This window comes from Notothenia rossii (genome assembly GCF_949606895.1).
Source record: "Notothenia rossii genome assembly, chromosome: 1".
NCBI lineage: Eukaryota > Metazoa > Chordata > Actinopteri > Perciformes > Nototheniidae > Notothenia > Notothenia rossii.
Window position 1 is genome coordinate 13,197,814 of NC_136912.1, and position 14,888 is coordinate 13,212,701.

At 40.6% G+C, this 14,888-nt stretch overlaps 2 protein-coding genes across 10 annotated transcripts in view; both read right to left on the reverse strand.

The window, feature by feature from the left end:
- Positions 1-2,402, reverse strand: part of gab1 (GRB2-associated binding protein 1) — a 47,939-nt gene extending 45,537 nt beyond the window's left edge. For 2 of the 9 annotated variants that reach the window (XR_013805304.1, XR_013805305.1), the window contains exons 1-2: positions 1,940-2,402; positions 1,656-1,814 (exon numbers count right to left, since the gene is read on the reverse strand). Coding sequence is in view for 7 of the 9 variants with exons in the window: in XM_079665270.1 (XP_079521396.1) it covers positions 1,656-1,727 (72 nt within the window). In the remaining 2 variants the exon portion in view is untranslated. The remainder of the gene's footprint in view (positions 1-1,655; positions 1,815-1,939) is intronic. The other 7 variants (XM_079665272.1, XM_079665266.1, XM_079665271.1 and 4 more) reach the window with 5 other exon arrangements.
- A 2,419-nt stretch (positions 2,403-4,821) lies between these two features.
- On the reverse strand, positions 4,822-14,489 carry usp38 (ubiquitin specific peptidase 38). Its single transcript, XM_079693622.1, has 11 exons — positions 14,312-14,489; positions 12,185-12,875; positions 10,765-10,900; positions 10,553-10,682; positions 10,258-10,359; positions 9,727-9,885; positions 9,443-9,636; positions 9,231-9,324; positions 9,023-9,129; positions 7,187-8,534; positions 4,822-6,290 (listed from the first exon to the last, which is right to left on the reverse strand). The coding sequence occupies exons 2-11, from the start codon at positions 12,864-12,866 to the stop codon at positions 6,126-6,128; spliced, it is 3,117 nt and encodes a 1,038-aa protein (XP_079549748.1). The 5' UTR covers positions 12,867-12,875; positions 14,312-14,489; the 3' UTR covers positions 4,822-6,125.
- Between the last annotated feature and the right edge of the window lie 399 nt (positions 14,490-14,888).

The following is a 14,888-nucleotide window of genomic DNA, read 5'->3' on the forward strand; positions in this document are numbered from 1 at the left end:
ATTGATAATTGAAAACATTACAAAAACAAACAACAATGTAGTTTGCTGATCAGCTGCAAACATCATACAAATGTATAAACGAGGATCAGAGCAGTTCCCAAGCTACTCATAAAAAACAACGGGTTATAATATTAGTGCATCTAGTTGGCATATTCCCTTGAGAAAAATGAAGTGGTTCTTCTTAAACCATGTCTTTTGTGTCATAACACTTGCTTTCAGAGATTAGCTCAAGTGGATGCAAAAGTGAGAACTTCCTGGAGTGCTTCTTACCACATCAGTGCTACCTCTGACATAAAAAATGGCTAGTTCTTTCTACAAAATATAAATAACATGTCATTTATCGTCAGCCTTGTGAAGCATTGAGTTATAACCAACCATAAAAAGCATACACTATTTAAGGTAAGAAAATCACATTAAGGAACTGAACTAGGATTTTGACTTGATCCACATCAAATCTGACTTTCTTCTGTTGAATGTGAGAGCCATGTGAAAATCCTGCCTTTGTGGCTAGATTTTTCTTTTATTGCTTCCAGAAAAAACACTGCATTAGATCTTTGGTTTCTGCAAAAACATCCTTCCTCTCAAGTTGAGAGCGTTGTACTTCAAAAACCAATAACTGAGATATCCAATGATCCACAAGGAAAACATTTGGATTTCAATGCTAAGATGTCCTACTAAGGCTATTTTCTTATTCATAAACGCTGCTGATGGTAGGGCTGCTCGATTATGGCAAAAATCATAATCAATTTATTGAAAAAAATATATTTAACAGTACGTTTTTAACAGTTGATTACCCTGAACTTTAAGTATAATTCAACTGAAAAACCAATACAGATAAATAATAATTGCGATTACAATACTAGCTGATGGATATGACAATTATTTCCAAGTTCAAAACAAATACGCAGAGATAATCGCACACAAAGCAGTGATGATTACTGCTACAAGAGGCATGTTTTGTCCACAACAATAACTGAGGATTACTCAAGACTGTAACTTTGGATAAATTAAGTATAATGAGTGTGAAAGTATATGAGTGATCAGTGAGTTTTGGGGTGGTAAACCTTAGCAATTACGGTAGCTCTGACAAACAAGTTAATTATGCACATCTGACAACTTTTTACAAACACTGTTGGCAGGAATGGGGTCATCCTTTGATGTATTCCGCAGTTGTTTTGTGAATGATTTAACCCGTGGCGTGACAATCTACCAACTTTGACACTAAAAGAGCTGGCTGTGACTGCACAAGCATTTCTTCCCAAAGTCAACAATATATTGTGTTATTTGGTCCAAGACAATCCAATCCTCAAAGGTAATGCTGTGAGATTGGATCGTTGTGTATTGGCATGCACTAGCCATTAAGGAGGTCATGTTTGACCCATAACAACATCAGTGAAACAGTGTCCTTGAGCAAAACACAACTGAAAGTAAGGTGCCTCATGGTAAAGTCATTCTTACGTTACTGTAAAGGACGTAAAAGCAAATTGAGCCTCAAGGAGTCATAAAAGAAAATGGTATTGTTAGAGTATGAGATAAGGCCTAAACATGTCACTGCGCCCAACCGTGCACATGAAAAGTGTCCAGGGAATTGCTGGCGTTTTGTGTAGGGAGTTAAGTTACTACAATGTAATAGATGAGATATAAAGTGCACTTACGTAACGTCTCAACTTTTTTTCAGGAGGAGACTTTCTCAGCCACCCTGAGCACACCACATCTCCCCCACTCATATCGGCTCCTTTCTTGCTCTGCCTGGAGCGGAGCCTGCTGTTGGGCTTCGTTTGTTTTTGGGAGTGTCTTCTTTCTTGTAAGCCTACCTGAAAAGGAAAAAACGTTGACACAAAGCCCAAACTGTAAAGTTGGAAAACAGAAAGTTAAAGTGTAGCATTTGTGTGTTTGAGAGCGACAAATACCGTCAGTCCTTCCTCGAAAGTCTACTCACCGACAAGGCAGTAGTTCTCTGAAATGCACAGACCAGATTTTCCACGGTTTGTAGTCAAATAAACGGGTATATCCTGAGCTTGGAGTTCATATAAACCTCTGCGGCACCGCCTTTTGTACAAATACCAATGGTGACTTGTGTATTCTGTTGAAACTGGAACGCTGTGGGGGCAAAAAAATAGGCGCAAGCAACTGAAAGTCGCTAAGTTTTTGTTGTTATATGTATGGCCTCATGCTAATTCCCGTCAAAGTGTAGCGGTTCCCAGTTGGCGAGATCAGAGGTAAATGTCCCACAGTGAGCCGGTGCATAGTTGTCGGTTTTTGCGCAAATAAAAAAAAAAATACCGTAAAGTAAACACAGTGGTTGCGCCGAGCTTCCTTACCAGTTTACTCCCATGGTTCCTTAATTGTGATTGACAGGGTGGCTCCGTCTTTCCCTAAACTCACCCTCCTCTGGAACATGGCGGCGTCAAGCTAACCGTTCTAACAACTGCCACACACCGGATGTTGTGGAATTCTTTCAAAGTAAAAGTTGTGAGTCTTAAGTGTGTTTGAAATGGTTATCAAATACTATCTATCTTGCTGATGTTAAGGGATTAAACTGACGTTGTTGTTATTGGTTATCGTAAAAAAAAATCAATACGGAAAATTTTGACATGATCAAAACATTACAGCAGACACAAAACAAATGACACAAAAAAAACTGCACAGTCATATATAATAACAATTAAGGGGGGAGTAAATAAACAAATGTATGCATTAATAAAGTCAAACTAATGTTTTGAGTCAGGCAACGTATTTAATATCTTTGGTGATAATTAGCAGTAGACTACGTGTTATGCTAACAAGGAAAAGCGATAAAGAAAACAGGTGTATTCAATCACGTGTTGATTACATTTTCTTCAAAGTAATATTCATATTAACAACGACAATTACCACATTCCTTTATATTGTAGCTTCAACCTAGTGTCGGTCATTTAGGATATTTATTTTGAAAGTTCCTACCAGATGTCACATTTGTGTAGCCCTACTCGCTTTTTTCCTACCACTGAGGGCGAAATGGGGAGGCGGCAGCGTGCTGGCGAAACTGTGGAGCTTCAACCATGGGACATGTAGTCCAACAATCCTTTATGTCTCGTCCCAAAGAACAACAAAGGACTGTAATGCGGTTTTGTAGTTGAAACGTGATGTTATGGAGCCATGTGCATGTAAAAGTAGGCTCAGACTGTTGCTGTAAATACAAATGAAGTTCCCTCCTCATGCGTGAACTAAAGGTCCCAAGAATGCCTTGCACGTGTAAACTACACTATCCATCATGCATGTTTATTCCCCATATAAAATTCGCCATAAAAAGCATGTAATGTAGAATAGCAGGTAGATAGATAGACTCTTATTTAGCTATTGTTGTGGTTACTATTTTTACATGTATCTTTCATTAGAAATTCCTTTTTATTGTTGTACATATAATTGTTTTCAGTTCAATACACCGATATTCTTTTTTCTTGATAAAGTTTCATTTAAACTACAAACTTATACTTGAGATATATGCATTTGATTTAGTTTAGTTTGAACTGAATTCTAAGAAACATAGACGAGTAGTTGTATTGTCTACTGTCCATACCAAACTGTTTTTTGAAGGTGTGTAATATTGAACTGCTTTACCATATCTGATCAATATAGTGGATTCGGCACAGCATACAAACTAGTCTAATCCACGAACAAAGACATGATCCCAAAAGACTCAGAATGGTATCTGAGGAATCTTATTGGAATGCCATTGTAATGGTAAACACTTCCCCCAAAGGATGTCCCCTGTCCATGATTAATGACTTTACCATTGCACAGGCACATTAACTCTTTCAACAGCCTCGGTATTGATGAAGAAACAGGGAGCAATTAAAGGCTGTAGACACCACACACCATTTCAGTTAATGAATTATGTTTAAAGATTTAGCAGAAATTTAGCACTAGGTGTTACAACACCAAATATCTTTAGTGCCTTGATGCAGGGCGTGGAGGCGTATGGCGCAGTGAGTTGTGCGTTGGTTTTCGGATCGGGGGGGTCACAGGGTCCAACCCCACTGCAGTCAGCATGTCGTTGTGTCCCTGGGCAAGAGTCAGACACTTCACCCCAAATTGCTCCTGTGGGGATTGTCCAAAGTATTAAGTATGTAAGTCGCTTTGGATAAAAGCGTCTAACAAGTGACATGTAATGTAATGTAATGCAGCATGTTTTATAAAATCTGTATGAAGCTGTGCATGTGTCCGTTCATCATAGTCTGGGATGTACAGGTGCATACAGCTTTAGTGTGTGTCAACAACAGCATCTAGGTTCAATGGAGGAATGTGAATCTAAGTGCATCACACATTTTTCGCCACACTTGATGATCAGACCAGACATTATTATACTATACACATATACATACTGTAGCGACCCTGATAGGATGCTGAGGGTGTCACTATTTGGAACAATACAAATCTGTCACATTTTTCAATATTCAAAAACTCTATTATGACATAACATATAAAGAGAATATATAATACCAATCCCAAGAGTTAACAGTTCAACAAACATGTAATGGTTTGGTTGATTAATGATTGAGAATCATTGAGTGCCCGTTGAAAGCTTTAGTGCCACTTCTGTGTTTGTACCCTATCAATTGCTAATTAGACATAAATGGCGCCTTTGCAAATAATTGGCTATTGCTTCATCACAAATTTCGTTCGTCCGTTGCCCAGGGGAATTGTAGATGATGCATGTAATTTCCCATTTCCTTTTTAAGTGACTGCTTTTATACTCACTTCCATTTTTGCAGAAATAGTATTGCAATTAAAGCAAAAAAGATTACACATGTGCTTGTTTTGATGAATTATGCAACAACGTACAGTTCTGTATTTGTTTAATCAACAAAGTCGCTTTCATACTTCAAATCTGTGAGGTCTCCAGAAACCGACTGCTTCTTCGTCTTGTCTTCGTTCAATTACATATTTATTAATTGACTTTTACATTTTTCATTTATTATCTTTTAACAATTAATGCTTGTATTAGCAATGACATTTATTGTTTCGTCCCCAACATCTGCTGTCTTTGGCGGAAAAAACATCTTAAATAACTTTATCTTACATAACCTGGAAAACACAACAAATAACAAACTGTCTTGTTTACTGTAGGAACAGGTGGATCCAGTATGAATATTAACAGGGTACAGCTGAGGTGTGTATCCTGACAATTCCTCTTCAAAAATACACATTATCAAAAGGCACATAAAGTCAGCATGAACACTAAAGTCTCCCTAGATGTTGCTGTTTAACAGTTACTTGTAAACTGAACACGCTGCTTCTCATGAGACCACACTACCTATTAGTGGGAGGACAGGAGGAATAAATATTCTTATTGAAAATGCCTTTATCTTGGAGATTACCCAAACACAGTATTACACTTTCCACATATAGTTTTGTATTCCATGATAATTCAGAATGACATTTTAAGTCATATATACATTTATTGCATGTGATATGAAACCTGTAAAACACAGCAAAGCCCACATCAAAAGATTCAAATATCATAAAAATCAAACTCTACAGCTCAAAAGAAAAGCTGCATGCAAATCAGAAATACACAAAGGTTGTTAGCTGTATATTCAGAACTGTGACAAATCAAAAAAGTCTTGCTTATTTTACAGTCGAGTGCTTTCTTCTGTACCGTGCACCGCACATGCATGTATTTGCATATGTTGATGGGGATGTGTATGTGTGTTTGTGTGTGGGAGGTATGTTATAAACACTCAGTTAACACCGACAATATGAGCCTGTTCTAGTCTCAACTTGTTTCAAATTCTTAATAATTTGTGCAGATTGTTATTATCATCATTATCTAATTAAAGTGATAGTACACATTTGCACAAACAAGGCTTTTGTACGTTTTTTAATCTGGAGTATTAATGAAAATAAACATTGTTCAGCTAAAAACCAAAAATGAAAATCAATCAAATAGTGACTGAAACATTGAGATCAAATCTAGGATCAGAATCAGTGCGGATGCTCAGTGTGTGTGTGTGTGTGTGTGTGTGTGATTAGGTCATGTCAGTGCTCAGTTCATCAGGTTATATGCACATACATCTGTGGTATGACAGTTCAGGACTCTCTTAGTGCCAGTTCATTTGGGTTTTCCAGCAGGTTTTTTTCTTTCAGAAGACCAGTCTACTGATGGTGTTGAAGCCCCCTCCCCCTCCACCTCCACCAGATGGGCCACAGCTCCCCGGTGGGTTATTGTCATCTGAACCGTTGGGCCTGAATGAGGAGGAGGATGAAGGAGCCTGGAGAGCATGGGTCCGAGCATTAAGCTCCTGCTCCTATTCACAGCATGGAGGAAATGAATTATTTTCAAAAAGGGGATTAAATATATACCTCACATGCTCCGTATATCGACTAGTCGGTCACTGGTTCAGGTCACTGAACCAAATTAAGAAAATGTCTGTGCTGGTAGCTGGAGAGGTGCCAGTTTCACCTCCTGGGCACTGTGAAGGCATCTTGAGCAAGGCACCGACAGTGTCATGTCAGTGTCTCCGCCCTGATCCAACTGCTTTTTATGCATGAGTGTATTTCAAACCTTAAGTGTATAGGTTCTGTGCATGAGTGCATGTGTACAGTTTGTGTGTACAGAATGTCCCCCATTAATAAAGTATGCCTCATTCTTCTTCTTCTTCTGTTCCAAAGAGCTAACTCTGCATTGGTGTAGTGACTGACAGGGAATCTGTGTTTTTGATTTACAATATCACAGCACCCTCTAGAGGGGATTTACTTTCTTTTAAGATTTAGTCACTTGTATGCTGAAAAGTGAACTCGACACACCACAGTTCAATGACTCGTGAAATTACACCTCACGTCTTATAACGGGACAGTTCAGATTGCGCTTCAAGTTCCGTCAAGATCCTATACTCCGTAGGCCTCAAGTCATCTGTGAAAGTACGGTATTTTTTCCCTAAGCTTCTTTCCACCTGAGAGAGTACAGCTCTCGCTTTTCCATAATAACCTCATGCTCAGAGGGGTAGCGGTAAGGATGTTATGTGACAAATGCATGTAAAGTCGGAAAACATCCAATGAACGTCTTAGCAGGAGAGGAAATATTTGCTCTAATCACTTCACACATGGCTACCTTTTATTTGTATCATTTATAGAAACAGATTAAAAATTAGCAAAACAATGCCTGTGTGTGGGAGAAGTATTTTTTTTAATCGCCCCCACGTACCTGTAAATACAGCTTGTTGTCTTTGATAATAGCATCCAGTAATTCTTTCTGCAGGGGAGGCTCAGCACTCGGTCTCATCCCATTTGCCACCAGCCCCCTGTTGATGTTCTCCCCCGGTAGCTCCTGCTTCCTGTACATGAGCACATAAGCAGTGTCCTTGGGGAAGCGGTCTGTAATGTTTTGCACTGATTGGAAGGATGTGAATGTCACTCTGCTATCATTGAACAGCAGCCAATCCCTGGCCTCCTGTCCTCCGTTAGATACGGTGTCTCTCTGTTCAGGTGGGATGGGGAGAGCTGAGCAGGTGGAGAGGCTACACTCACCCTGTCCATTCCCCAAATCCTCTTTTAGGGCTAAGTGGTTGGCTGTGTGCTGCGTTCCATCTGCTCCATTAATGTTACGCCCATATGAATAGTAGTGGCCACTCTCGGACGATATCCCAGAATGCATCACCACTGAGCTGAGGACATAGGGCACCGACAGGATCTCGTCACCTCCATTCATCTCCTCTGCTCCGTGAATCCTCTCCTTCTCCTCTTCCTCCTCTTCTTTTCGAGACGGTTTGAGCTTCTTGGCCAGATTCTCACTGCTCTCGGGGGAATCCACTTGCAGAGGAGAGGAGGAAGAAGAGGAACATTGTGTGGGCATTGAAGGGGCATGAACAGGAAGTCTCATGAGTGGCGGGATGGTGACATTGTCCAGAATCTTCCTCCGGACGTGACATTTGGCATCGTATGAGAATCGCAGCAGGGTGAGGATTAAGTATTCAGGCGCCGATACCACTTTCATGGTCCTCTCTGCCCGCTGCAGTGAGCTACACTTCTCACAGAAATAGGCATTGTCTTCGTCCAGGATCTCTGGAGCCAGGAAGTAGTTCACCAGGTCCGGCACGGAGAGAGGAGGCTCATTTGCCACTGGCACATCATTGATATTGCTAGCTGGGGCTGGGGCTGGGGCCGGGCCAGGCTCAGATATTTCACTACCGCCATTGACGGATCCTTGGCAGAGACCTTTGGGTTCCTCTGAGGGCCCCTCGGGCTGGGGGACGCCCTGAGAGGTGGCAGAAGGACAGAAGGCCAAGGAGAGGTCTGTAAAAGGCTCCCCTTTCTCAGAGATGCAGTTGCACTGCATGCAGCGAATCCCTGTGATCAGCTTCCCCCTGAACATCTTTTCTGTCAAAGTCCTGCCGTCGTCCTCAGGTTTCATTTCTGCTGGAGTCAGAGATGAATCCTCAGCGACCTCCGGAGAACTCTGAGCTGTTGGCTCTTTGCCGTTTGTGTCAACAAGAGAGGCCATCTTTGGCTTTACTGATTCCAGGACCTGAATCGTTTTCTCCTCTTCGTGTAACCTTGAGATCAGGAGACAGGGCACTCAACATTAGAGGAGAAAATACTGTGTTGATTTTTCTTTGGGACACTGAGCTAACAATATACTAACTGGTTCTGAAGAAATGACAGTCATTAATGATGACCATTAAGCCACAGACATGCACACTGTACATTCACAATGCTTTGTATGTGTTCTTCATAGCAAAATAGCATATTTACTACATACTTTTTTGTATTTAAATAGTTTTAAATCACTGTATTAAATGTATTCAAAAGACATTTTATAATCAGTTTCTTTTGAACTATGAACACTTTGAATTGCCTTGTTGTTGAATGTGCTTATGTATGAACTTGTCTTGCCTAACATTGCATCATTTTGCCAGATTTTATTCATTTGGCAAAAGGGGAACGATAAAGGAGGTATAACAAATAAAAAATAATGTTATACTTTAAAAAATCGACACAATCCTGTTATGATTCATCTGGTCTGTTGGGCGCTCAGCCGTACCTGTCCAGAAGGAATCGGAGATACTCAGAACAGTCCTGCTGAGAGCCGGCGTTGAACCAGGGAGGCCGAGATACTTCCAAGAAGGTTTTGGGAGCAAACGCTGCCCTCTGCAGGAAACAGACACAAACAACAGAGTGGTTGGATAATCCAATGTTGTTGACATGAGTAAAGATATTCTGCTCTACCTATTACACAGGACAACACTTACCTGAGTGTGTGCAAGGAAAGCAAAGAGCAGCTGGAGCTTTTTCATCAATGTGTTCGAACCATTCAGATGTAATGATAAAACATGTCGCCTGAAACTGAGAATAAAGGGAAGGTTACCTAAAATCAGGTGGTCCATATTTATGCCTTATGTTTCAGTATACAATTTTAAAGAAATATAGCATGTGTGTATTTAAGTGTGGGTCAGCAGCTTACTCTGTGGCCATGAAGAGGGTCTGGATGATACTGTTCATGAAGCAGGTGTTTCCCAGGTTGACCAGGCCAGTCTTCCCAGTCTCAGACTTTCCAAGTTGCTTCAGAGGACCCGAGGCAAACGAGTTGGACTGGGACGTCCAGGCACTTTGATTCAACACCAGCTTAATCTTCTCTTCCTCTGGTTTTGGGAGATCCTTTGAAGACCATTTTAAATGAATAGTTACAGAGCGCACTTAGGAAAAGTTTGCAATGTAAACAAACCATTTTTTGTTGTATGTTTTTACCTTGATGGCCTCTAGTATGTGGTCATAGAGGTCAGGGAAGCCGGAGTACTGGTACATCATGCAGTGTATTAGCTCAGTGAACTGCAGCAGGAACGCTTTGCTGGTGGAGAGACCATCTGTCCGTAAAGACTGGACTAGATGCACCACATGTGGAACAACCTGGAACAGTGAGGGATGAAGATGGAAAATGTTGAGGACACTAATTGTAATCATCACAGATCTGCAGTACGGTCAGCCAGAGGTTAGTTGCACATCAGGAACCCCACAGAGGGTTCGCTGTCATTTGATGAATATTTTTGAGAACGTTCATGTTTTTAGATACTAATGAAATTGGCCAACTCAAGGGCCATTGCCCGGCATTTAAGTGCTTCACACATCATTAGTGGGAGAGCACTGCCGAGCCTGGGGTTCTGGGAAAAGAAGTTGCTGCAGCTTCAAAGTCATTTAGGCCAGAAGAGAAGAAAATAAGAAAGCCAATAAAGTGGCCATATGAGAGGGAAATGGGCTGTGAGGAAGCAGGAGATCCATTACCAAATGGAAGGCCTCGGGAGAGTGCTGGAAACTCAGCAGCATGTGGGAGAGCACAGCAAGCGCCCCCTGCCGCACAATGGGGTACCACAGGCGGCTGAAGACCTGAAAACAAAGTCATGAATACATTTATACAAGCTGGGGAGTTTGTCACCAGCCTCAGGTATAATATCATGAAGTATAACTGCTGCATTTCAGGTTAATCAATTATGCAATTCAACATCTGTGAAGTTTTAAAAGATGCATACAATTTCTGTTTTTGCACATCAATAATAAATGAGGAGTTTTCACTAATTACCAGTTCGATTTTGAGCAGAGTGACGTCTATGAGGATGGTGAACTTCTGAACTGCAGCCAGCCCTTTCAGTAGAGCGATGACCCAGGTGTCCACATGATGAGCCAGAGGCCAAGAGAGCCAGTCGATCATCCTACAGAGAGAGAAGGATGGGGAGTGTAAATAACGTGTAGAAGTGTGACGTCCATCTTGTACGATTGGATGTGAGAGGTTACCTGCAGAGGGCTTTAGTCATGCTGGCGTCTTTCACATTGTTGTCTGTGGTGAGACTCTTGATCAGCACGGTGATCATCTGGACGGGGATGTGCTGCACCAGGCTGGCCAGGGCGATGGAGGGGTCAAAGGAGGAGTCTGGCAGAAATCAACAAGAGTACAATTATTACACCCAACCATTTTCCTTTTGCATCAGTGGACAGATAGTTGGGGGATAGCAAAATACCTATCTAGTAAAATGGCAGATTGTGACAATTCTAGACGAGCAGTGACAGGGACCCCTTGAGAATCAGTGCAGTGTGACACCAGTGCAGACTCAGGCTTCATTTTTATATTTCTAAAGATGTCTTTTGTGTTTTGTTCACATTCTGTAGAGGCATTTGTTGTATGAGTATTGTGTATAATACCTATTTTTCGTACATAATAAAGCTGCAAATAGGCCTAAAAAAACCTCTCGAAACAATGTATTGGATCTGGATAGCTTATATTAATATAATTTATCCCACTTCACAGTTTTCCTTTTATGGTTTACTGTAGTATCTGTATAGTGTCCTATAGTGTTTTTGTTATATCTGGGAAGGGCAGTGTGGCTCCAGCACTTTAGATATTAGCTCAGCCCACCTGAACTGTCACTGAAAGGTAGAGTGACCCTGATGCATGCCGTCAGTGTGGCTATTAATCTAAAAATCGCTGCTTCCTGTTTATTTTGTGCCGCTCCACATTTCAGTCACTTGCAACACTGCACAGGACATCCTTCAAAATGTACCATCAACAACAGAACTGCAGCTTTAAATATTCTGAACTCTACTACATCCTAACAACTAATGCTTTTCAGTATTTACCCTTGGAGAAAATGCTCTTCTTGAATCAGCCATTTGAAGGTAAGTGCTTCAGGCAATGACAAGTGTGTAAAATGAGGCCACTACCTACACATTAAAACAAATGTTATCAGGGTGCCAATAACACTGAATATGGAAGAATGAACATCCAAACTATACAAATTATATTACTAAGCCAAGGGATCAGAGTCGGCTATTGGCAGGGTCTCGAAAAAATTCAAATGAAACAAGATCATTGTCCCCGTGTGCTTAGTCATGTGCTAATAACACCCCGGCATTAATGCTAAGACTTATGGAGGCAGAGGTATAAGTCATGGGTCCTTGTTGCCAAATGGAAGCACTTTTTTTTGTATTACGGATAGGCAGACATTTATAAATCTATGAATACATTCTAAAAGGTGTTCATATCTTAAGCTTCTTTAGGACCTATAATTACAGGTGTCCCAAAGCGTACCTTAAGGATTAAGTAAGGTAGTAATAGCCCAAGTTTGAAAAACATTTACTATATTATATTCCTCGAACCTGAAACCCCATGTATTAAACCATTTTGGAAGGAAGGAAGGAAGGTGGGAAGGACACTCACCTGTGGAAGAGATAATAGCAAACACTTCTTGCAGAGAGGGAAGCAGTGTGGCTGGATCTGCCTTCCAGATGTTTTGCAGCAGTGTGCTGACCTTAGTCACCTGACCCACATACTCTCTCAGCTCCTGCTCTTGGCTGGCAAAGCAGTGGAAGTAACTGATGGTCCTCACCAGCTGCTGGCAGAACAAAACGCCCGACTTATCCCTCGGGAGGCACTGCACAAAGTCCGACAGCAAAGAGCTCAGGTGGGCGCAAAGAGCAGGCTCAGGACGTTCACACACCATCCTCAGAACCTCCACCTGAATCACGCCGAAGATCTCGAGCACCGAGGGGCAGCTGATGAGCAGCCGCAGGCAGCAGTGAATGTAGTCTATTACGGCTGGATCTTTGCGGTCCAGGTGGGCATAGCCCTGCTGGAGAAGAGTGAGTGCAAAGTCTTTAGTGAAGAAATGCTCAAACTCTGGCCGGTGGTAACGCGCGTAGGCTTCCAAAACCTGGATGCCGATCTGCCTCTGAAATGCATCTTCACCAAGCAGGATGAGGCGGGTGGTGAGAGTAAACAACGCATGACACTGCTCCTCTGTCACCTCTTTCTCTGCTGCCTCCACTACCTTCTTCACTATGGCCCTCTTCACTGGAACAGAGTGATCGGAGCTCACAAGGCCCTCCAAAATCTTGTCCATGATGACGGTCTGTCAAAGGCAAAAGGAAATAATTAGACACTTCGTTCACTTTTTCCCCATAGCAAAATAGTCGAATCGAATCTTTGATATGCTTTTTTCACAAAAGGATATTTTTGAAATGTAACAGTAGGAAAAAAGAGGACAGAAAACTAGAATAATTCAGGCCTTTTTATGATCAGGGTTCGGGCATGGTGTAATATGGCTCACTTTCACAGCATACAAGGATATAGGAATAGAACAGAGTTGTTATTGTGGTTGTTAGTAACACATGCTATTCCTATAATGATATGTCAAACTGTCTGAAGTGTGGGGGGGGGGGGGGGGGGGATCAATGGGAGCAACAGGTCTTTTTTTTTTTACCAGCCTCCACACATTGTCTGCATTCATCGAGTGCACAGACTGTGAGCATTCAAAGGTAGACAATGTCTGCTCAGCGTTATTGTACTGCAACTGGAATGTAGAGCTCATAGACTTTACTGTCATATGGCTACTGAGGCAAAAAAAGGTGCTTAAACAAATTGACTATTGGGCTTTTAAAGTATCACAAAATGTAAACACAATATTTAGATGTATTTATTTTGTGAAAGAATATGCTGTGCCAAAGGCAGGAAGAAATTGTTTAAATGTAATGCTCATACACAACGACATTTGACAAATAGATATTAATTAGGAACTTGTTAGAGAACTTACAAAATAAATACATAAACAAAATCAGAAATAAGGGGAAATCCTACTAACTAATAAGAAACCATTTATTTCCAGATGTCAAAGTGAAGCAATAGTTAGTAAACCAACAACAGTACACAACTAAGACTAATCTACAATGATTTAAAAAATAAAAATAAGAGAGAAGTAAGAAACAATTACTTAGAATAGCAACATAATGTCTTAATTTCACATAAATAATGAGACATTTTCTCAAAAGATTACACTTTTATAGGGCGCTATTCCTGGAGCTCAAATACGCTTTACAAGCCGGTAGAGAAAAATAACAACAACATGACTTTTCACAAAATATCTCATAATGTTGGCGATAGTATGTCATTATTTGTATTTACAACGCGATTATTTTGAGATAAGCAAGTCTTTAAATTTGAGATTGTTTTAAACATTAACGCCTTGTGTTTTTTTCTTGTCACGGCTATCTGTGCTCCGTACAGGCGGCTAGCATGCTAACGCTAGCTGTATCGGCTAACGTTAAAGGTTACTGTGTTTTCCTGGCAGTTAAAACCTAAACATGAATATTATTAAAAATGTAAAACAGTTGTTGCCTGTTCTGCTGCTCCATGGCAACAGTTGTTACAAACATCATTCAACATGATAACAAGAACAAAGCAACCAAACAGGCCTGTGATACGTTAGCTGAGTAACGTTAGGTCCCTCTGACTTAGCATAAATACCGTCATGTATTCTCGCCATTCAGAAGCTTTAAAATGTGTGCTTACCCAAATAAAGCATGCCAACGATGTCCGATGAGAAAATCCTTAATGGTCGGTAGATGATAACCGAGATTTGACAGGTAAAACTGTTTTATTTTGGTTCATTTGATCGCTCAGAATCAGCTGATTACCCTTTCACCGACGTCATTCCTGTGGACAGAGAAGTTGTTAGGACCCATGAGTGAAGCAATTTCCGTCTTAATATTGCCTGTGACGCATATGTTACATGTTGAGTAATTCAAACTATGGTACCCAGTTAAAAAAAAAACATATAAAGAATGGTGACATTTGAATAAATATGTTTGTTCCTGTGTGGTTGACGTGCTGCATTCAAGTACCCCTCCTCCATCTCGCCTTTATAGGACTACTTCTTGAAGAAATGTTAACTTAACAATAAAGTTATTGTTTTATTTAACTTTTGTCTCATATGTAGCTAATTTTGTAGAACTTTAAAAATGGTTTTAACCATTTTGTTCTCACTTTATTCTTAGCTTTGAAACGTGCAAAAATGAACAATTAATTTGCTTTTTACTATAATCATGATATGTATTATTATTATTATTATTATTATTATTATTATTAT

Bases quoted from the DNA above. Each gene is read 5' to 3' on its own strand.
- usp38 (XM_079693622.1), bottom strand. From the start codon at position 12,866: ATGGACAAGATTTTGGAGGGCCTTGTGAGCTCCGATCACTCTGTTCCA. The intron at 10,901-12,184 runs GTGAGTGTCCTT...GATTTCTGCCAG, and splicing joins TGCTATTATCTCTTCCACAG to ACTCCTCCTTTGACCCCTCC. The intron at 9,637-9,726 runs GTAAAAACATAC...TGGTCTTCAAAG, and splicing joins ACATACTAGAGGCCATCAAG to GATCTCCCAAAACCAGAGGA.